General features: G+C 45.4%; 1 protein-coding gene across 15 annotated transcripts in view; it reads right to left on the minus strand.

The window, feature by feature from the left end:
* The window catches only part of Rgs6 (regulator of G protein signaling 6), a 562790-nt gene that overhangs the window by 98539 nt on the left and 442560 nt on the right, over positions 1-21691 (minus strand). For all 15 annotated transcript variants that reach the window (XM_074067626.1, XM_074067630.1, XM_074067634.1 and 12 more), the window contains 3 exons: positions 6175-6225; positions 2743-2849; positions 1165-1216 (listed from right to left, as the gene is read on the minus strand). In XM_074067626.1, coding sequence (XP_073923727.1) covers positions 1165-1216; positions 2743-2849; positions 6175-6225 — 210 coding nt within the window. The remainder of the gene's footprint in view (positions 1-1164; positions 1217-2742; positions 2850-6174; positions 6226-21691) is intronic.

Here is a 21691-nt window from a genome sequence, read left to right on the forward strand (position 1 = left end):
ACGACTGTGCCTAGAGGCTGGTCTCCATCCCTCAATAAGCTTCAGAACTATGGCTTATCCCATGTGTCTCCAGGACAGGCCCCTGGAGCCCCATTCCCTGCAGTCTTCCTATTGCCATCAATCCTCCCTTGGGGGAGAAGCTGCAGGGCTCAGAGTGTCTGGGGCCCCATGGGGGCTATGGACTAGACAGCCACCACAGGCTGAAAGGATGTCATGCAAAGGGGAAGGTGCTGCTGTGGCCTTCTGGCATGACATAACAAGTGACCAGGAAAGGATACCAGTGATGGAGCCACTCAGATATGAGTTCAAATTCTACTGTTTACAATGAGTGTCTGTCCATCCCATTCAGGAAAAAACCAGAATCATCGTTAAATATTTACTGAGCACCAACTAAGCCTCAGGCATGTGCTATACATGGGGGGCACGAGAATGCCCAGGTAGACCAGACCCTGCTCTCTTGGGGTTACAGGAAGGAATTCACCTGGGAATTTAGACAAATTTGATTGATGTGTCTTTCTGGGCCTTAAACACAGGGAAAAATATAATTTCTCTGGAGAACTGGCACATAGAAGCATCAGTCTCCACTGAGAGTACGTGGTAGAGGTCTACGAGGTCCCTGTCTGGACAGAGCTAACTCCTTACTTTTCCAGCACCCAATTTTACCCACTTTTTATCTCCCTAGTCCAAGGTGACATCTGTATCCATTTCTGGTTTGTCTCACTTTCCCCCTAACTTCCAACTATCAAAAGCACCAATGGGTTCTTAATAAGTTTTAACAAGCACATGAGAACAGAAAGGGCCAGGGAAAGATGGTTCCTTGATCCAGCCCTCTCTGAACACCTGCCTCTGGAAGGAGCAACCAAAAGTCCCTGTCACATGACATTGCCTTGGGGTTCGTAGTTCTTCAGGCCCCACAGAATGAACACAACGACCACCCTTGATAAAAAACTTTTCTTCCCTTTGCCCTTCTCTGCCAAGGACCGCATCCTTCAGAGTGCTCTGTCTGCCTTCGTCATGTGGAACGGGAAGGTTATTACATGTCAGTGACATCAGAAAGGGCTAATCGGAGTAGACCCACACCCCACCACAGTCACTCAGACACCAAGCTTTTGTCTCTGGCACTCAGGAGTAACAGGAGGTGTGGCCTGTGACTCCAGTTCTCACCATAGTCAGTGTTTTCAGGTTCCCAGCAGTTTGAAGGCCAGAAGTAAGGAGCCTGTGAAAGAGCACAGGGGTCAGGACCTGGGGGCACTCACTCTAGCCTCCCCTGCACCCCATGAGACCCTGCCTCTCTCTTCATCTCCTTCTGGCTGACTCCATACCCAGCTCTTTCCTGTTGTTTAATGAAGTTGAGGCCAGTCAATGTTTTAATCTAGGTGTTGAGCATGAAATCCAAGGCAAGTTAAAGAAATGCAAAAGGGGAACAGGTACTAGAGAAAAGGTTAGATCAAAAAGAATTAACCTAGAAGGTAACACCCACGCACAGGAAATCAATGTGAGTCAATACCCTGTATAGCTATCCTTATCTCAACCAGCAAAAACCCTTGTCCCTTCCTGTTATTGCTTATACTCTCTCTACAACAAAATGAGAAATAAGGGCAAAATAGTTTCTGCTGGGTATTGGGGGGGGGGTAGAGGGAGGGGGCGGAGTGGGTGGTAAGGGAGGGGGTGGGGGCAGGGGGGAGAAATGAACCAAGCCTTGTATGCACATATGAATAATAAAAGAAAAATGAAAAAAAAAAAGAGAAATTTAATTTATGGGGAAAACATTTCTTATCCTGAAACAAGAGAAATCTATAGATTTCAGGTTGGCACAGTGTCTAGGTACACATAGCCTCAGCTCCCTTTTCCCCTTTAACCTGTCTGAAGAACTCTGCTCCCAAACCCGTTGGTTTAGATCTTGACACAACTCCTTCCCATTTCCCCACCCCCAGTTCCCTCTAGGGCAGGATGTGGGAGAAGGGGTGAAAATGGGAGGGGAGGATGAATATGTAGAAAATAGAAGCACTTAAGAATTATGTGTAGGAAGGTCAAGGGTGGTGGCACGATCAAGTTCACCTGCCTCCCAGAGTTACTAAATCCCACATCTCTGAGCTCCTAGTTTTCTCATCTGTAAAATGGCAATATTTATGCCTCCCAAAATTTGTTCTTCAAAATAAATGAAGAAATGTGTGAAAGTGCTATGGTCTGAATATTTGTATCCCCTCCCGGGTTTATATATCAAAATTCTAATCTGGGAGGTGAGGATGTTAGGAGATGGGGCCTTTAGGAGGTGATTAGGTCATAAGTATAGAGCCCTCATGAGTGGGATTAGTGCCTTTATAAGAGGCCTGAAAGAGATCCTTGTCCCTTCCACCATTTGAGGACATGGCTAGAAGGTGAGAGACAGAGTGGGCCCTTACCAGACACCAAACCTCTGGTGCCTTGGCCTTCCCAACCTCCAGAACTGTGAAAGACAAATTTCTGGTGCGTAAAGCTACACAGTTTAAGGTATTCTGTGTTAGCATCCCTAAAGGGCTCAGACAGTACCTCAGTTGTAGGCTCCCTTTGAGGGTCCTTTGCTATTAGCTAAGTGGGTCAACCAGTGAACGGCCCAGATCAATGTTTTCTTGAGTTTCCTAGTGTTGGTGAAGGGAGAGCTTTGCTCCCTTGTGTACACCTTAGTTATTCTAGGTGCATCTCAAGTGAGAAAAAATGATGATAAGCAGAAAAGGTCCTTCAGAAGGAGGAGCCAGCACCTACCTGGAAACGATAAAAGGTGCCATCATCCTTCATGGTGAGAACATGATCTGAGATCGGAAAGATGTAGCCCTGGGCGGCTATAAGGCTTCCCAAGTGTATTGCTTCAACTGCAGGGACAGAGAGAATCAGGAAGTAGATTATTTCACTGAAACATATAATGGGAAAGCAGAGAGGCAACCTGAAGCCAAGTGTCACTACTACCCCCAGGTGACTATGCTGATGATTGCACTTGCTGCTGGCAGGGGTTGGAGGGGAGGTGCAGAGCTGGAAAGGCCATCCTGTGTCTGGGCTCCTCTGAGAACCTGACAGTGCTTCACCTCCCACCCCCAGACATTCCAGAAGAAAGCCAGGTCTAGCTACATGGTTAGGAGCCGGGGCTTTGGCATAGATAAACTTGTATTTAATGGAGTGAGATATTTCACATAAAGCACTTAAGCAGTGTCTGGTACAGAGCAAATACTCAGTAAATGCTGGCAGCCTGATTCATGGTTTTAGTTTCATCCTCTGAAATCATGAGTGTGCAGCCTTGCTGTCTGGAAAGACCTTGGACTCACATTGCATCCCCAATGTGACAGTCCCCTCAGCAAGGAGAAGCGTGTTTCCCCTCCTCTTACTGACAAAGAGCAAAACTTCACTTTCTGAGAAAATTGGAAGGACACTGGGGTGGGCAGTGACATTCCTATAACCAGCCTGTCACTTTGTTACCTTAGCACCAGCCGTGAATACATTCGTGCTTCTCCTAAGCAGAGCTAAGAAGAAAACAAACCTAAGCGCTCCTACCATGCATAAAAAACTTCTGCAAATCTTTTATTAATTAGAAACTAATTTTGGAACATGGAAATTGACAGCCTCAGAGGGTCTCTAACGATCACTAATTTCATAAGCTCTGACTTTTTGAAAGTACTTGGTTTGGCCCTCCCTTGCCACCTTTTCAGGAGGTTGAACAGAATCCAAATGTTTTGGTTACTCCTCTTTGGAAGAAGTGTACATTGCACAGTGGAAAGGGAATGAGAAGAGTTTTATTTCACCTGTTTAGTGAGGACAAGTTTTGCTTTTTAATTTCTAGACAGTGGTCCCTTCGAGTCCCTGGAGGATGGGCTCCAGGACCCCCGGGGATGTCAAAATCTGCAGATGCTCAAGTCCTTATATACAATGGCATTAGTAGCTCCTTATAATCCAAGCATATCCTTCTGTGAAATGCTATGCAAATAGTTGTGATACTGTGTTTTTAGGGAATAATGACAAGAAAAAGGTCTGCCTATGTTCAGTATAGGTGCATGTTTTGCCTGAATACTCGTAATGCAAGGTTAGTTGAATCCATGCACAGATACAGAACGCTGATGGTAAGCTTTAAGAGCCACACGTCTGGTGAGGTTATAGCTCAGTGGTAGAGAGCTTGCCTAGTCTGCCAAGGGTTTGATTCTCAGCACCACAAAATAAGTAAATAAACATGGTTTGTTTATTTATATAATAATATATGGTTATTATAAATAAATAACCATAGTCCAAGAGCTGGGCATGGTGACACATCTCAGCAGTGGGAAGGCAGGAGGATTATGAGTTCAAGACCAACCTGGGCAATATAGTGAGACCTTGTCTCAAAAAGCCAACCTTCCCCACCCCACCCCCCAAAAAAGAAAAATCACAAAAAAGCAAAACAAAAACACCATCCCGTGTCCAGCAAGAAAGGAAGTTTCATTATTTGCAGCTGTTCCCTTCCCTTCCCAGGAGCGGAAGAGCAAATTCAGTGTGAAGGTGACTTTTGTGTCACCAATATGGAGTTAAAACTTATTCATTCTTTGAACAAAAATGTTTTTATTTAGAAATTTAGCATATGGAAAGAAAGAAAGGAGGGAGGGTGATGTTGGACGTACTTGGTTTCCTACGACCTTAGTTTGCCTCATCTGTACTCCTCTGGTTCCTGTGGGCAAATTGTTCTTAGCTTTTCCTCCTCAGCTACTTCTCAGAAGTCCAAACTGGTCCCCACACCTTGCTGTCCTCCCAAGGGCATCAGAGTCGAATAGTTCTTCATAGACATGACATTCCCAATTCCAGGTCTTTCACAGAAACTACTCATGCCAGGGCCAGGGGATTCTCACCTAAGACCAGCTGAGTAACAGTTCTTAGAATAATAATAATGTCACAAATACAATGATTATTTTAGAAGGGTGAAGAAACCAGTGCTCTTAGAGAAATGCCACCATGAGAAACAGTGCTCAAATAAATGTAACTACATGGGCAGGTGCTTATCTGGTCTGGGTGTCACAGGTAGACCATCGGAAGTCCAGGCTGCAAAAGGGAAACACATAAGGTAGTTGATTTGGGTTCTATCCCTTAAAAGGATTAGCATTTGTAGGGTAATCCCTGCAGACTAAGAACTTGACTAGAATTAAGGATTTTTGCTAATTGCCAGAATGGCTAAGATTGTAGAAAGGCCGGGATCACTTCCATGAATGACCTGCTTTTCTGGGACTCAAATTTCTGGCAAGTATATTTGGTTGAACTGTAGGTTGTATTGTTTCACAGTTAACAGTAGATTAACAAGATCAGGTTAAAATACAAGAAGACCTGAGCTGATACACTGATCCCAGCAAGGTTCACAGCTAAAGATCCAACATCTAGGGTGGGCACTCGAAAAAATGCTCAGAAAGCAGGGGCGTTGAAGGCCATTTAATTTGGGGAAAATAATATTCCATCAATAATATCAGAGTTGATCCACATTAGTGGATTTTTATAAATGTAACCTTCAGGTACCAAGAATACCCAGCTAAGCCAAACAAAGGAACGAATGATAAACTCAGAAAAGAAGTAACTAACAGCACATGGAGCATCGCTCTACTCATCTAGAATTTTTGTTTTTCTGGATCCCCCTCCCCCCATTTTCTAATTATACTGTGAAAATAGATTCTCCTGCTTGTTTTCTAATGGGAGGACAGGTTTGAAAACTGTCTTATTGGCCAGGGTTTTGTTGATATTTTTCTGGTAGGGTTTGCCTAATTGAAATGCACAATTAGAGCTGAAGGAAGCATAATTCCTTCACTTCTTGCAGAAGCAGAAAACAGAGGAGTCTTAGCAAATAATTAAACACCTTAATTGTGGATCAGGCAATCTCATTTTAAGAGCTGGCTCTAGAAGGCTGTTCGGTGACAGAGCTACAACTTATCTTTAATTGCTGCTGCTAACGAGAATTCAACTTATTTCCCACACTATTGTATTGAGCTCGTTGACATTCTAAATGGTTGCTCATTTCCTCAAAAGGTGATTTAAATGTGAAGATAGATATTCAGGGGAGAAAATAAATTAATGTTATTTGTAAATAGTGATTCCATATCTTGGAGTTCACATTGTTAAGTTGGTAGGAGAGTCCAGTTCAGAAGTTGGTTATAGGATGTATACTGACAGTAGGGGAGATAAAGGTCAAGGGTAATGTACCTGGGTCCTCTATGGAAAGGTTCTTCATAAGCCACTGCACAATGTCAGTACCTGCAATGACAAAGACAAAGCAGTTTTAACCAAAGATTTCGTGGGTGCTTAGCCATGTGGCAGAAAAAAATGTGTTTGCCTAAAAAAATCCTAATTCCCTTCAGTCTATAGCCTGAGAGCTAGATTAAAATCCAGAATAGAAATTTTCTCTATTTTAACCAACCCTTTCCAGCCACTGGTAATTTCTGTAATTACTATATCATTCTCCCCCCAAAATTCACTTCTGATGACTCAGGTTATAGCTACATTGCTAGGGGGCTTGTGTAAGAGACTTCCTGGGAACACAGATTTCCCCAGGACAGGCAAGGTGAGGCTTTATCATGCCTGGACCCTAGACCATTTCCTGAGGAAGCAGGCCTCTTCAGCATCCTGCCTTTACTGACAGGCCTGATCAATACAGGTGACCTCATAGTGTCTTGCAAAACTCTGTCATCTCTGCTGGCATGGGCCCATCCTGAATCAATGTGCCCCTGTGTCTGTGGAAGAAACTTCTAAGTGTTCACCAAAACCTCTTTCCTCTACCCCTGGGTCTCTGCTTAATTACATTTCCAGGCTCCTCTGCAATTGGGTATAGACTGACTTTTGCCAATGGGATGTGGGTAGAAATGACCTATGTCATTTCCAGACCTGGATCATAAAAACTCCCGGGTGGCACTCCACATCTCCACACCCTTCCCTTCCCCATACGTTAGATGGAGAGGACTCTAGGGAGTCTGGGGGGAGGGCAGAGCTACAATATGGAGGAGCCATGGTTTCACCAGAAAAAAATTAATACTCATTTGGGGCTTTTACTTGATTAAGAAATAAATTTTGTGGGGTTGCTCTTCAGAAACTTGGTGTTTATCTATTTTGGCGTGTAGTATTATTTTAATTAAAACAAAATTGTAAGGGTCAAAAGGACTTTTAGGGCTTAACTACTCCAATCCTATTCAATACATGATTCCCATCATGACAGCTGAACAAGAGGCTTAGAAGAACCCCAGTACCTGGGAACTCACAAGTTTCCCATCAGCTAGCCTGTTCCAGATAAATGGTCCTTGATTCCTCTGAAGAGAAAGTTTATAACTCTCTCGCTTCTTCCCTTTGGTTTTAGTTTTGCCCTCTGGTGACAGAGAAGCAAACCCAAATCCTGACATAACCACTCTGGAAGAGCAGCCTTTCAGACACTTGGACAGAGTCCTTCTATAAACCATCGGCGTCCTCACTCCAGGTGAGATGGGCCTGGATCCTCAGCTATTTCCACACGTGGTATGGCCAAGAACTCCTCACCATTTTAGTCATGGTCCTCTGAATATGTCCCTCCTGGTTTATTTATTTCCCTTTGAAAACAAGGCACTTAGCACCCAGGTTCTAAGAGCAGCACAGTTCATATGGGAGAAGAGTCCGATTTTCTGGAAGGTTCTAATCCTTTGGTCAATCCACCTTTATCATCCAAAGATCTCACTTTATACCAGTGCAGACCATTAAAGGTAGTTGTGTTACTTCAGGTAAAATGTTGATGGAGAACAGCTGAAAGAAATGACATTCCCAGATATCTGCATCCTGCTGTGGATCAGAGGCCTTGGTATGAGATGAGGGGCTGTGTGTGTGCCAGCCACTTCTCTGGGATGGATTCCCAGAGAGGACTAGATATCCTGCAGAAGGCTTCAACAGTGCCCTTTCCCCAGAAATCAAATTTCCCAGGATTTGACCAGTAGCCAGAGTGGGACCAGCATAGGCCAGAGAGCTCACACATTTGGTTTCTGTTCAGCTATGTGGGAGGTGAAGTCACTGCACAGTGGGGCTGCCAGGGCCCCTTCCCTCTTTTCCTGGAATCCCCCCAGGTCCAGCCCCTACTGACAATGCCATTTCCCCTCATTTCAACCTCAAAAGCAGGACTTCTAAGCTTCTCCCTACCCTTGCTCCCGGATGGTGTTTTCTATGAGCCAAACCTTGGATCAAAAACACTCCCTCTCATTCACATTCTTTGGGAAAGCGAGAGTGTGTCCGTGCGCACGCGTGCGTGTGTGTTCATTTCCTCCAAATTACCAAGCTCAACATTTGTCCTAGGAAATGAAGAACAAAGCAGAAATCAAATAAGAACTGTAATCCCAAATTGGGGGTGGGGAGAGACACTAACCTGTTTTTTTCCTCAAAAGAAAAATAGTTCTTTTCTGTGGGTTGCCTGGAAACTGTGAGGTTTCCAGCATCACTCCAGCCCTCTCCAGGGCCACAGGATTATCTTTCTGCTGAGCTTGCTCAGCTATTATTTATCACCTGCCAAGATTGATTACTCACCGTGGGACAATGACAGCCCTTCCTTTCCCCTGTTAATTACTGTCATCATTAATATCCATGTCATTAATTAGTATTCATTCACATTGAAACTCCTTCCTTGCTATCATATCCGCTCCCCCACCCCAATCCCAGCCCCCAGCACTACTGTCTGTGTCTCAACCCCCTTTTGGCCTTAGTCTGTGGCCTCCTTGTTCTCCCCAGCCCACCAGACCTCCTTGAGTTAAAGGATCACATTTAAGCACTTTTCTCATAAAGAAGAGAAAGTCACAAAAGCTCCCTTTCTTTCCCCCTAGCACTATGAGGACCACAGAGCTGGGTTTCTTGTCCCTAGAGTAGCTACCACAATAGTCACTCTATCATCTTGTATGATTGTATTCAGGCCCAGGTGAGGACTGAGCTACCCTGGGTCACTGCACTCAATCTGCAGTGGCAAATTGTCCCTTGCATGCTGTGGGCACTGTTTGGTGGATATAGGAAACACAAGGGACAAGGCTGAGGGACACGTGGATATGCTTGCTGTCATGGGTGTCTGTTACTTCAGGCTTCCTTGGACTGGTCAACTCCAGTCCTGTGGCAGGAAGTGAACCACTGTGTGCTCAGCCCCAGAAACAAGTGAGGAAGGTAAATCTGTCGTAATATTATGTCCTTTAAGAGACCTCCAATTACCACAATGTAGAATCAGAGAAGCAGAGTCTAGTGCTGGCAGGAAGAAGTTTCTTTTCCATTTTCTCTTTCCCAACCTACCAGCAACCCCAATCATTCTTTTGTTCCCACTCTACAAAGAATTTGAAGTGGATTGCTTTCTGTTCTTTCTAAAATTAATCGTTGCTTTTGGTTCCCACTGTTGGATTTGGCTCTTATCTTAGTCAAGCTACCTTGCTGAGGACTTAAAGACAAGATAACACCATAACAGCATAACAAATGCAGGAGAGCCACCCTGTATTTCCAAAGGCCACAAAAACACTTGTTTGAAAGTTGTCTATTTTGAGACTAATTTATTAACATGTATTTCAGGGATATCCATGAAATGATACCAGGGTACGCATAACAAATGCAGGAGAGCCACCCTGTATTTCCAAAGGCCACAAAAACACTTGTTTGAAAGTTGTCTATTTTGAGACTAATTTATTAACATGTATTTCAGGGATATCCATGAAATGATACCAGGGGGTACCCAAACCACCTGTCCATGCACACATGCTTTAGTAGTATAGTTAAGTATATGCTTATTAGATGCAGGTATGCGTTATGTTTCTATATGTGTTATATGTATGTATTTCAGTTATATCTTTTATATATAAACATGTTTATTGAATGTGTATTTGGGATCAATTTAAAAATCCTCTAACAGGGAATTTAATGAATTATGGCTCATTCATGCAATAAATATTTATTGAACACCTACCATGTTAAGTAAAAAAACATAAGAACAGTATATATTATAAACTGACACTTTTGCAACAGAAAATATTTATATTACTATAAATGGGCAAATGTATACAGAAGTGAAGAAGAAAAGCTTTGGAAGTACATTTAAATCGTTAGGTTATCTCGAGCAGAGGAGAGGCATCAAATTATGGAAATTTTCTATGTTTTACACATCTCTATTAGCTGATGTTCATAGAATATTCACATAATATATTGCACTGAGAAAATACTTTTTATTTGAAAGAGTAAGAGGAAAGAATTGGCCTGGGAGAGTCAACTGGAGACAACATGGGAACTTTGGCCTGCCTCTCCTACCCTCAGGCTCTGGGCATTTTCTGCTCTCCAGGGCAGAGAGGAATGAAGGCAGGATTCTCCAGGCTGGTTTTTTTCCCCCTAAGTAGTAAACAGGTGGGGCTCCATCACAAGGCTTGATCATGAGCTGCGAGTTGGTCTTGTTCTCTGGTCATCTGTGGCTCCTGTAGCCTCCCAGTGGACTTTCATAGACACTACGGGGCTGTTCAGCATGGTCCTGGACCAGGAGAGTGACAATCTGCAGCCCTTTCCTGAGTCTGTTTACTTATTTACCTGGGAAGACTAAGCCCCAGTGGTGGTCTGATAAATTCCCATACCGAGTTAGCTCTAGATCAATTCAAACTAGGTGTGAATTAGCACTGATATTCTATATTCAATTTTTCCCTAGATCAGAGGTGCTAATTTAATGATAATAATAATTACTACTGTTATTAGCAATTGAACCAAAATTTTATTGAGCACTTTCTATATTCCAGGCTTTGGAATAATCCTACTATAATAATCCCATGATGTAAATAGATTATTATTATCTCCATTGAGCAGATGAATAGAAAGATATTCTAAGTAGGGTAGTCTTCGCAATTTTAGACCTTTTATACCTGAGTTCTTAAAAAAAAAAAACAAAACAATGAAAAAAATGTAATAATGAAGGCTGGGGATGTGGTTCAGTGGCAAGGTTCTTGCATAGCATGCACAAGGACCTGGATTTGATCCCTAGCCCCACAAAAAAACTACCAATGAGCTGAGAACGCTTAAGAGGAAAAGTTAAACTTGGCTTTGGAGAATGGCATAGTGAAGAGTTGGCAGTCAGAAAGAAACAGGTGGAAAACACAGTGTGATGGAAAGGTTAGTGTCACGGCCAGTAGTATTTGGTCAATGGGTTCTCCAGGCCCGACCTAGTGACGGCAAGAAGGCCCAGTACTTATAAACTTGGACAGACTTGAGTGCAACTCATAGTATGTCACTTATAACTGGAATCCTGGGACGATCCCTACCCCACCACTACCACCACACAATCTCCATTTCTTCATCTGTCAGTTGAGGGCAAATACCACCTTTTTATAGTTAAAGCCAAGATCACACAAAACCTTCTTCACAAAGCCAGCTATGGACTGTTTGTTCACCTGCCTGGTGCCTTCTTTTTTTCATAGAGAAAGAGGACCATAATAATGGGAGCTGTCATGGTGGCTGCCAGGGTTAAAGGAACCACTGTATGTGTCTTGCACATAATATGCACTAATGCACTTAGCTAGTAGAGTGTGTTTCAGAGACCTCATAGTACAGCCGAGTGTCTAACTGAGTCTTCTGCAGGGCTGGGAGAAGCAGCAGACACTTGGAACTCTTTTTCCCTCTTAGGCCTTCTAGAATCTCAAAACATCTTTTGATGCTATTAGGAAGGGGTCTGCTGATGGACAACTTATCAGACGGAAGTGGATACAAAGGAGAGAGCTGCAGCAGGCAAACTTTAGAAGTGTGGCAAGACTCATTGAGAGCCTAGGACCTCTGCCTCTCCAGACGTACATTTGCCAGAAGTGAGGGGAGAAAGTAAGACAGGAGCCCTCATGACGGTGTAGTTCACTTGAGTGTAATGGAGTCTGCATGGTTCTGGGTCTCTGGTCCCTTATCCTGACATCCTCATCTCCCTCCCCTTCTCCTCTTCTGTCATGTGGACCACCTTTCCATTCCCAGAATGTACCATGCTCCATCCTACCACAGGGCATTTGCACACATTATTCTCTGAGCTAGAAACATTGTCTCCCCCTCCCCCCACCGCCAACTTCTACCTCTATCTGACTCCTACATATCCTTTGGCCCCAACTTGACTTGGCCAAGGTCCTTTGGCTTTCACTGCCAGAGAGAGAGGTTCTTTCATTTTTGGAGAACTTATCTCAGCTTGGAATCGGACAGCTACACTGTGATTATTAGATCAGCATCTGTCTCCTTCTCTGTATTAGTTTTCTAGGGCAGCCATAACAAGCACGCCCACCTGGTAGCTCAAACAACAGCTATTCTCTTTCTCACGCTTCTAGAGGCTGGCTGCCTGAGATCAGGGTGTTGGGGACATTGAATCCTTCTGAGGACTGTGAGGAAGACTCTCCAGGCCTCTTGCAGGACGCCAGCCAATGAAGCATCAGGCTGACTTCTGCCTTCATCTTTGAATGGCATTTCTCCTGTGCTCACGTCTCTGTCCAAGCTTCCCCTTTTTATAAGGGGACTAGTCACGGTGGAATAAGGCCCACCATCTTTACCCCAGCTTAACTAATTATATCTACAATGACTTTATTTCCAAATAAGGTCACATTCTGAGGTTCTGGGGAACAGGACTTCAACAGATGAGTTTTGGGGAGAACACAGTTCAACCCTTAACATCCATCCAAAGCCTGCTCTGATGGGGCAGGAGCCCTTGTCCCAGCATGGAGAGGGCACTGGGCATGGAGGTGGGTGCTGATTCATCAGTATTTGAATTCCACTGTATGACCATATATATATAGTCATCGATAAACACATATCCATTTCATTTTAGTTTCTCCTTCTCTTCCCTCTCTCCCCTCCTCCTCCTCCCCTTTCTTCTCTCTTCCCCCTGCCCCTCTATGATAAGCTTCAGCACAAACCAACACCAGATCTCTGATGAACATTTTATAAACATTTTACAACTGATTTAGATGAAAAGTTTAGGGTTTTTTTTTTTTTTAAATCCATTAACCCTGTTTTCTCTTAAAAATCACATCTTTTATTATAAAAAGAAATCTCAATAGAATAATATTATAAAAAGTGTTAGCTAGCAATTCAAACACTCAGTAAATACTGGCTGTCACTCAGAAGAGGACAGCAGAGGTAAAGGTAAGTCTTTGACCCTCCACCTCCAGGAGGACACTGGCCCTCCCACCTTTCTAGCGTGCCTCCTCTACCTGACTTGCTTCCAGCCCGCAGGGAAACACTGCCTTGGACTGACCTTGGTCCAATGTGTGATTTCTGCTTCTTAATGGGGAAGCCTCTGAATTATTCTGCCCTGCTTTTGTACAGATCAGAGGAATTAAATCCAGACACACCCTTTATGATTTTAGACCCAGTGATACCCAAGCCTCCTGACATAGGCAATCCTAAACCAGAGTCTGCCAGAGCCACTTTCCTGGGTCCTGCAAACTGCTTCCTGGCCTCCTGGAGGAGCATGTGACAACTGCACCCCTCAGTGCTCACACAGCAGGACAGACAATGGGCTGCAGGGAAGCCCTGGGCAGGGTTGCTCCCCTAGCCCCAAACATCGGGCTTGGACTCTGCGCCTCCCCATTCCATGAAATTTAAAGCTTCCCTGTGCATTATGAAAAATAATAGGGGCAGGAGACCAGGCGAGGTTATTACCAACTCATAAATCAAGCAGGAGGCGCTGCAGGCTGTGGCGAGGTATCTGAGATGGGCTCCCCTGGTTCGTTATCTCACCCAGGCCCCCACAATTGATTCATAACCTCATAACCCTCCCTCGCCTGAATCCCAAGTCTTATATCTAATTGTCAGCAGCTGAGTACATGATTTGCAAGAGGATGCGGGCAGCAGCAGACGTGGGGGTGGAGGAGAGATTAGTTTTGTCAATCAAAAGCGTCCGGGGCAAGGCGGAGAGCACCCGGGATTTAGCTCAACAATCAGCTTATTAAAGGCAAGGCTGGATATGGCTACATTGATTAGGCCTCAATACAGGGAAATGGAGGCTCACGGCCATGGTGGGCGTAGCTTCTGCTCCCCCGGGGTGACTGTGTTCCACTAAGAGGCAGCAATGAAAAACAAATAAGCAAAGCTGCAGCTTTGGGAGAAAAGTGATCTAATGCCTGGTGCCCAGACGGCCTCATCAGAAGGCATCATGAGTGTTCTCCTGGCTGTTGAGTGTTTCTGGGAGCGCTGGAAGGGACCCGGGGGCTGGTGGGCATGGGGGTTTTATTGCCATCCAGTATTATCTAATGGTTACCTCAGTTGTGCAAATTTGAATCCAAAAAGTGGCGCATGAACATTTTATATTTAAATTAATGGTGGGGAGGGCTGAGGTTTTCTTGAAGGGACCGGGAGGGGAGAGCCGTGAGCTATCCTTTCAGACACCTGGGCCTGGGCTGCAGTCTCTCACCTGGAATCTGTTCATCTAAACCATACCGTTAGAGCAATACGTCTGGTCACACTTCACTGCATGTTCTTGGGTGTCAAGCTACAAGGAGTGCTGGACTCCTCCCCCATCTGGGGACAGAAGGGGTGTGCACAGTAGGGTGTATGAGCAAACCAGGCCCCAAGCCCACTCTGGGAGTTTACCCATCTGCAAAATGGGCCTCAGACTTTGCTGAAGACACTTAGCATGTGTCCCTGGTACCTATATGCCCTGTGTGCTGGTCAGCTTTCTGTCGCGGAGACAAAATACCCAAGATAAACAACTATTGGGAGGAAAGATTTATTTTGGTTCATGGTTTCAGTCCATTGTTGGTTGGCACTATTGTTTTTGAAGTCTGTGGTGAAGCAGAGCTTCATGACTGGAGTGAGTGGTAGAGCACAGCTGCTCACCCCAAGGAGGCCAGGAAAACGTAGAGAAAAAAGAAGGGGCTGATGTACCCCAAATCCCCTTCAAGGGCATGCCCCAGTGATCTAACTTCCTTCCCCTTATCCCTACTTCCCAAAAGTTCTACCACCTTCCAGTGGCCACAGACTGGCATAGGCCATTGGGAGATGCTCAATCCAAACCAAATACCCTCTTCTTTCCCACTTACTACTGATCCACACCCCTCCATCTGCCCAAATTGTACCTGTCCCACAGCTGATTGTCTGGGTGGAGATTTCAACATGTGATTCAGCCTTTCTGTCCATTGACCTCCAGGCCCAAATTGGCCGCAGGCCTCCTGGACCTGCCTGGCTCAGAGATTGTTCTCACTTGGCTCTGTCAAGCTTCTGTGTTTCATTCAACCAGGGCTTTCTCCATCAGCACAGGATCTGTTCCCAGACCCCTTTCGAGTTCTTGAGGAAAAGCATCAAGAGGAAGCTTGAGATCTGTCTTTCTCCCACATGAGTGACCAGGAGGCCAGTAGCCTGGATGTGAACCCAGGTCCCTCCTCTCAGCAGCTTGTGATCTTGGGGAAAGGCATGACCTTTTCAAGCTTCAGCTTCTATAAGATACCTCAGAAACCCAGACTGAGAGGGTAGACGTGGGGATAATGCCTGTAAAATGCTGAGCTCGGTTTGTCCCCCCAGGTATAGCAAATGATTAGTAAATATTGACTTCATTGCTATAGTCCCAGCTGAGACAAGGGGATGCTTGAGCCTAGGAGTTTGAGCCCAGCCTGCTCAACATAGAGAACCCCTGTCTTAAACAGACAGAAACAAACAAACAAATAAGCTAGAGCGGAGAGACTTCAGGTTGTAGAAAGGCTATCTGTTGTCTTCTCAGTGTGGGATGTAGGCCTTTTCCTCTATTCCCACTCTCAACCAGCATGGCTGTTAGTGACACATCCTGCAGTCTCTACAGGAACCGATGTGCTACTGAGTCAGTTTATGGGAAGAGAGCCGGGTCCAGGAATTGGCCAGTTTGCAGCCCCTGTTCCTCCACTGCTGATCCTGGATCCCACCCAACTGCTTCAGTGATGTCTCCCAACCCTGAAGGGCTGGCTGTGCAGGACAGTGGCACACTACCATTGTTTCCCTCCTTACCAGCTTCCAGAGAGAGCCAGCAGCTTCCAGCTGCCCTGGGGTCCACTGCACTTTGCTCCCTCTAGGTCCTCATCTGGCTCTGCTCCCTGAGTGCTGGGAGCAGAGATATGCTCAGAGAGCAGGGGTTATTGATGACCAAGAAATTGAATAGTGGCCAAAATGACAGCAGCTGGCCACAGACTTTATGTCGTGATCCTGCTGAGGGTTGGCAGGGCCCAGTCATCACTAAGAAGCCAGGGCACTGTCCATGAGCCTGGTGGCGACCCAGCTATACTGCACACCCTCTCTGCCCAACTCTTTCCTCCCCAAATCCCTAATTCCATTTCTTCTTTGGGCATTTAGGTATGGGATCAATACTGGCCTTTGAAGGACTTGGGAAAAAAGTGAAGCCAGCCGCTTGAGCCCCAGGGAGTTTTAGTGTCCACATTCAGGCCTCCACCTGGGTCTCCTGTGCTTTCTTTAGGTTGAGTTCTCTGATCAGTTGACCCACCCATGGGGAGAGCAAGGAGTGAGTAGGGGAGGGAGGCAAGGTCTCTGAGGCCTCTTGACTTCTCCAGTCTCTACTCCAGCTCTCCCTCACCCTCTGAGAGTCAGGAGACCTCCCCACCCCCACCCTCAACGCCTGCACACAGCAATCGTTGACAAGCACTCATGCATACCTCAACCCATGCATGCGACACTCAACACTCACACACCTAATTACTTCTGTAATATTTGCCCACCCCTAAAATCCTGGAAATGACAAAGCAGCTCAGACTGAGAACAAAGCTTTGGGAAAGAATTGTTTTTTATTTTCCAAAAATCTCTAAGTACTCAAATCTCAATATCACTCAATGCTTAGATGCTCTGAGTTGCATCTGCTGGGAGTGACCTGGACTGCCTGCTTGCAGGAATTGATAGAGAAAGATCTGAATACTGCCCAGGGAGGAGAAAGAAATCCCCTGTGCAAACAGCCTCCCTTTCTAGATGTCAAATACATTTCCTCTTTCAAGCTTCTAGACGATTTTGGTCCTCTGTGGTTAAGAGGTGGTCTTGTTGCTGAGGCGCAGGAGGCTGGGATGTCAGATGGGAAAAGAAAGAAAAGAGAGAACTCATATGCTATGGTGTCACATCATCAGGCCATGCTGGCAGGGACCCTAAACCCCACATCTGGGGAGAGTGCAGGGAGGGACTATGGACAAGGTCTGGGTGGGCTGAGGATGGTGGAGCAGCCTGCAGGAGAGCAACAGCTAGAGGAAGGTCTAACCTTAGGTCCAATGGGCTTGCAAGGGGGAACAACTATGGGAACCTGGAGAATGGGGTTTCTGTGAGAGAAGGTGGCCAGACAGGAGCTGAAGAACATAACCATTATAAGGCGAAGGCCCACTGGGATGTAAATACTGTGACTTCCCTCTGCTACCCTCCTCCCTGCTGGTGTTACTCTGGAAGGGTGAGTGGAGAGAATCCAGCACAGATGTGGAGAGGCGAAGTCATTCACTGCAGAGGCTGGCCCATAAAATGCTCTTCAAGTGAGTTTTATTATTTAGCATGCCTTGCTTCTGCAAGCCGTCCAACAGAGGGATGGCTCATGCTAAAGCCCCATGGGGGAACAAACTTGATCCATCCAGAGAGCAGGAGGCAGGCTGGGTGACTGGAACCTGGAGTCCCAGGACAGAATGGAGAGGGGACCAGAAAGACAGGTCACACCCTATTAGGTTTAAGAGCAACAGGCAGTCTCTGGAAGGCTTCAAGTGGGGGAAGTTTTGTTTCTATTTTTAAAAGGTTGCTTCAGCTGCTGAGTGGGACCGGATTATAGAGGTTGAGGAGTGGCAGCAGGAGATCAGCGAGCAGCCATTTTTGGTGGGTTAGAGAAGTCTAGTGCTGGCTAGGTTAGGGAACAGTGAGATGAAGAGAAGAGATGGGCGTGGGGCTGCCATGGAGGCAGGGCTCCTGGTCTTCTCCTGGTCCTTGCCCATGGAGGGGAGGCTTGGCATGTGAGAGGAGGAGGAACCCAGGTAGATGATGGGGTTGTAGCTTAGTTTACCAGGTGCACAGAGAGGCTGACTCCAACTGAGCTGGGCAAGTAGGTTGGGGAGGAAACCCAAGTTTGGGTGTTGGTCATGGTTAGTCTGAGACCCATAATGGCCGTTCGTGTGGAGATGTTGAGGTGGCCATTGGAATGTATGACTCTGGATTTTGGGGATGAGGGCAGCCTGGAGCAATGATTTGGAAATACTTGGTGTATAGGAATAGACCACAAGCACTCAGACAGTGAGGCTGGGAGGCACCAGCAGGACCCAGGAGAAAATGCAGAAAGAGAAGAGAGGGGCCTTGGAGTAAAGCCCTTGGTTTATAAACAGCACAGCTGATGGGAGAACCCAAGCCTGTCCTTTCTCAGTCTGGAAAGCCCTCATCACCTGAAGGTACCTGAGCATCACTCTCCTGTAACTTAGCCTGTGATCATGGTGGCCCATTTCCTTCTCTCAGAAGAAAGCAAGAAAAATAACCTCAACGACAGAACCATCAGCCAGGCCCTTCCAGAACCTGCCTACTGTCCCCACCTCTCTTTCCTTGCTTTTTGGCTTGAAAGAGGAAAACCTACACTTAACACAGTGGTAGCATCCTTGGGCTCAGCCCCATGACCAAACCAGACAGACAGCTAAGAACGTGCTGTCTTCTGGTTTATAACAAGTGTGAACTTGCTTTCTAGCTTTGCTATCATGAGATCACTATGACTCCCTGAAGCATTTTGTGCATTTGGGGAGATGGCCCATGGCCCAGCACTGTGGTGTAGATACTGCTTCCCAGGGGACACAGTTATGTAGCCACAGAAGCAATGTCAAACCCCAGATCCCACTGTGTTAGAAAACAGGTGGATTGTCATCAGAACCAGGCATCTTTCTGACATTCAATCCTTTGTCACACAATAAACTCCAGACCAAGAGAAAATGGCTTTTGTTTGGAGAACATGCTGAAAATAGTGCCAAACAGGGAAATCTTGCACCTAGGGAAAATACAGGGTCAGTCTGAAAGTCATCACAAGTTTACTTTTTCTAGTCCCGTTTTCTCTTCCTCACCCCCATCCCAGGTGCTGGCTACTGGATTAGATTTGAAGCAGAAAATAATTAAAGAAATTGCTGAACCTAATAAAGAGAATACAATAGGATCCAAACCATGAGTGGGAGAGCACTGGATGAAGAAACTCTGGTGAAAGGCAGCTGCTGTCAAAGATGACAGGATTTCACTGAATGAAAGAAAACCAAACAAAATGATAAAGTCTGTTGCACTCATTCCTTGGCCTGTCTCTCCACTAATGCAATGGGGGTCCTTAAGGAGAAGAACCCTTTCCTCTTCAGGCCACCTCTGTCCTAAGGCCACACCACAGATTCTCAATAAATGTCTGATGAATATACAGACAGGCAAAATCAATGACTGGCACTTTGGTATCACGAGTAGCTATGCTCCTTTCCCTCACTGACAGTGGTTTTGGTGGGTTGAGTCACTTCAAAGGGTCACTTCTGAATCTTGATAGATAGGTCAGATCGTCAGTGTGGAAAGTTCTCTTGCTCTGTGTGATTGCAGATGTTAATATGTATGTTATAAAACAAGGATCACATACCTACAGCCCTATTTTAAACTAATTGGGACTAGAACTTGGTATTTCCGTAGCCTGCTCTGCCCACCTGATTCCCCTGCTGTATTATGGTGGAATATGACCGAACTCTGAAGGAACGTTAAAAGCCCAGATTAACATGGAGGTTGAATGGCTCAATCTAAAGGCAGAACTAAAGGCTGATGATTGGTCCATCTGAGATAAAAACACTGCTCGCTTTTGAAAACATTTTCTTAGCAGTTGGCCTATCTGTGCTGACTGCCTGTCTAGTCCTCTGGGAGAGCAGCAGAGTAGAGATCCAGATTTGCAATTTATTAAGAGTAGAGTTGTGTATAGTTTTTTTGGGGGGGGAGGGGGGTTGGGATTAGGTCCAGCTACATGTTCCAAAAAAAAAAAAAAGACAAAATAATAGGATAGAAGTGTATTTGGCAAATGAAGTTTGGAGTGGTCCACGGGATGATCAAGAAACCATTCTTTAATATTTCTCTTCCACCATCCTAATGGTTACCTTACATTCCCAAGGTCACTTCTTGGTTGAAAAGGGCTGCTGAAACATCAGCCATTGAATGCCAGCTTCAGGAAGGAAGGGAGGAGAAAGACAGAAGGGCGGAAAGAGTGTCCTTCCCAGTTGATAGCTCCTGTTTAGCACATTTCCCGAAAGTCCTATATTCTTCTTATAAATTATGATTTATAAGATAATAGCTCCCCAAAGATGTCCATGTCCATGTCCTAATCCCTGGAATCACAAATATGCTACTTTACATAGGCAAAGAGATTCTGCAGATGTGATTAAAATCTCAAGAGGGAGAGATTTTCCAGGTGGCCGATGCCATCACAAGGGTTCCTATGAGAGTGAGGTAGGAGGGTCAGAGAAGGTGATGTGATGATAGAAGCAGAGAAGGAAGGGCGAGAAACAGAAATTCTAGATTGTTCCTGGCCTTGCCGACAGAGGAAGGGGCCAGCACGAGCCCAGATCAAAACTTCTCACCTCCAGAAATCTTAGAAACATTGCGACTATTTTAAGCCACTTGATTTGTGGCAATAGGAAACAAATTCACACGTCTAGAGCTGGAAGTCAAGTCATTTGACCACACTGTAGCTAGCTGGGAAAACAGTTTTTTTGTCTGGGGCAATGTTGTCTTCAGCCAAAAATGAGACTTTATTATTCCTAACAAGGGAAGGAAAAATGGATGCTGGGACCTGTAACTGCAGATTGCTTTGCAGACCTATTGTGGGAACCCAAGAGTTGCGACATTTAGGACAGCAGAAATGTATTCTTCTCACCATAGGACTGGTGACACCAGATGGAATTCAAATCCATCTTGAGGAAATATACCTAAGAAGTTGGCATTAAAAAAGCTTTAAAAGTATTTTGGCAATGGAGTCCAAAGGTTTCAAACAATTTTTGTGGCACAACATGCTCTATGTTGCTTATTTTAGCCACAAGTTGCTAATCAGATATGCTGGGCCTCTGGGGTTGGCTGAGCCCAGCTGTGAAGTTTGGAGTCTAAAATAGTGCTTGGAATTTGAGAGCGAGAATTCACTCTGTTATCAGTAAAACTTCTGGTTTCTGGAATTTCTCTGATTAAAGCCAATGCACAGGCAACTGCAGCTCTTATTGTAGCAGAATGTATGATTGTCCTTTAGTGCATTGGGCACCAGAGTGGATGAATTTGTGGGGAAAGGTGGCACCATGAAAGAGAGCCTTGCATCAGACTTGCAGGAGGCCTTGCTTGGCTTGAATTTTTACAAAAAATTTTTCGGCTGTGCTGGGGATTGAACCCAGGACCTCATGCTTATTATGCAAGCACTCTACCACTGAGGCCATGCCCTCAGCCCTTTTGTTTGTATTTTCTTTTTGAGGTAGGGTCTTGCTACCTTTGCCTACCTGGCCTCAAGCACATGATCCTCTGGCCTCTGCCTTCTGAGTAGCTGGGATTATGGTTGTGAATCACCATACCTGGCTTGAGTTGAACCTGGCAGGACCAGTTGGAATTAGCTAGGTAAGGCAAGGTAGCATTCCAAGATGAGAGAACAGCATCTTCAAAGCCACAAAATCATAGGCGTCAATATCAGCTATAACGTTTAGTATTTTCCAGGCACCGTTCCAAAGACTTCACACCTATTAACTCATTTATATGCACAGCCACCTGGTGAAACAGGTACAGCGAATATCCCCATTTT

This window comes from Castor canadensis, chromosome 3, assembly GCF_047511655.1.
Source record: "Castor canadensis chromosome 3, mCasCan1.hap1v2, whole genome shotgun sequence".
Lineage (NCBI taxonomy): Eukaryota > Metazoa > Chordata > Mammalia > Rodentia > Castoridae > Castor > Castor canadensis.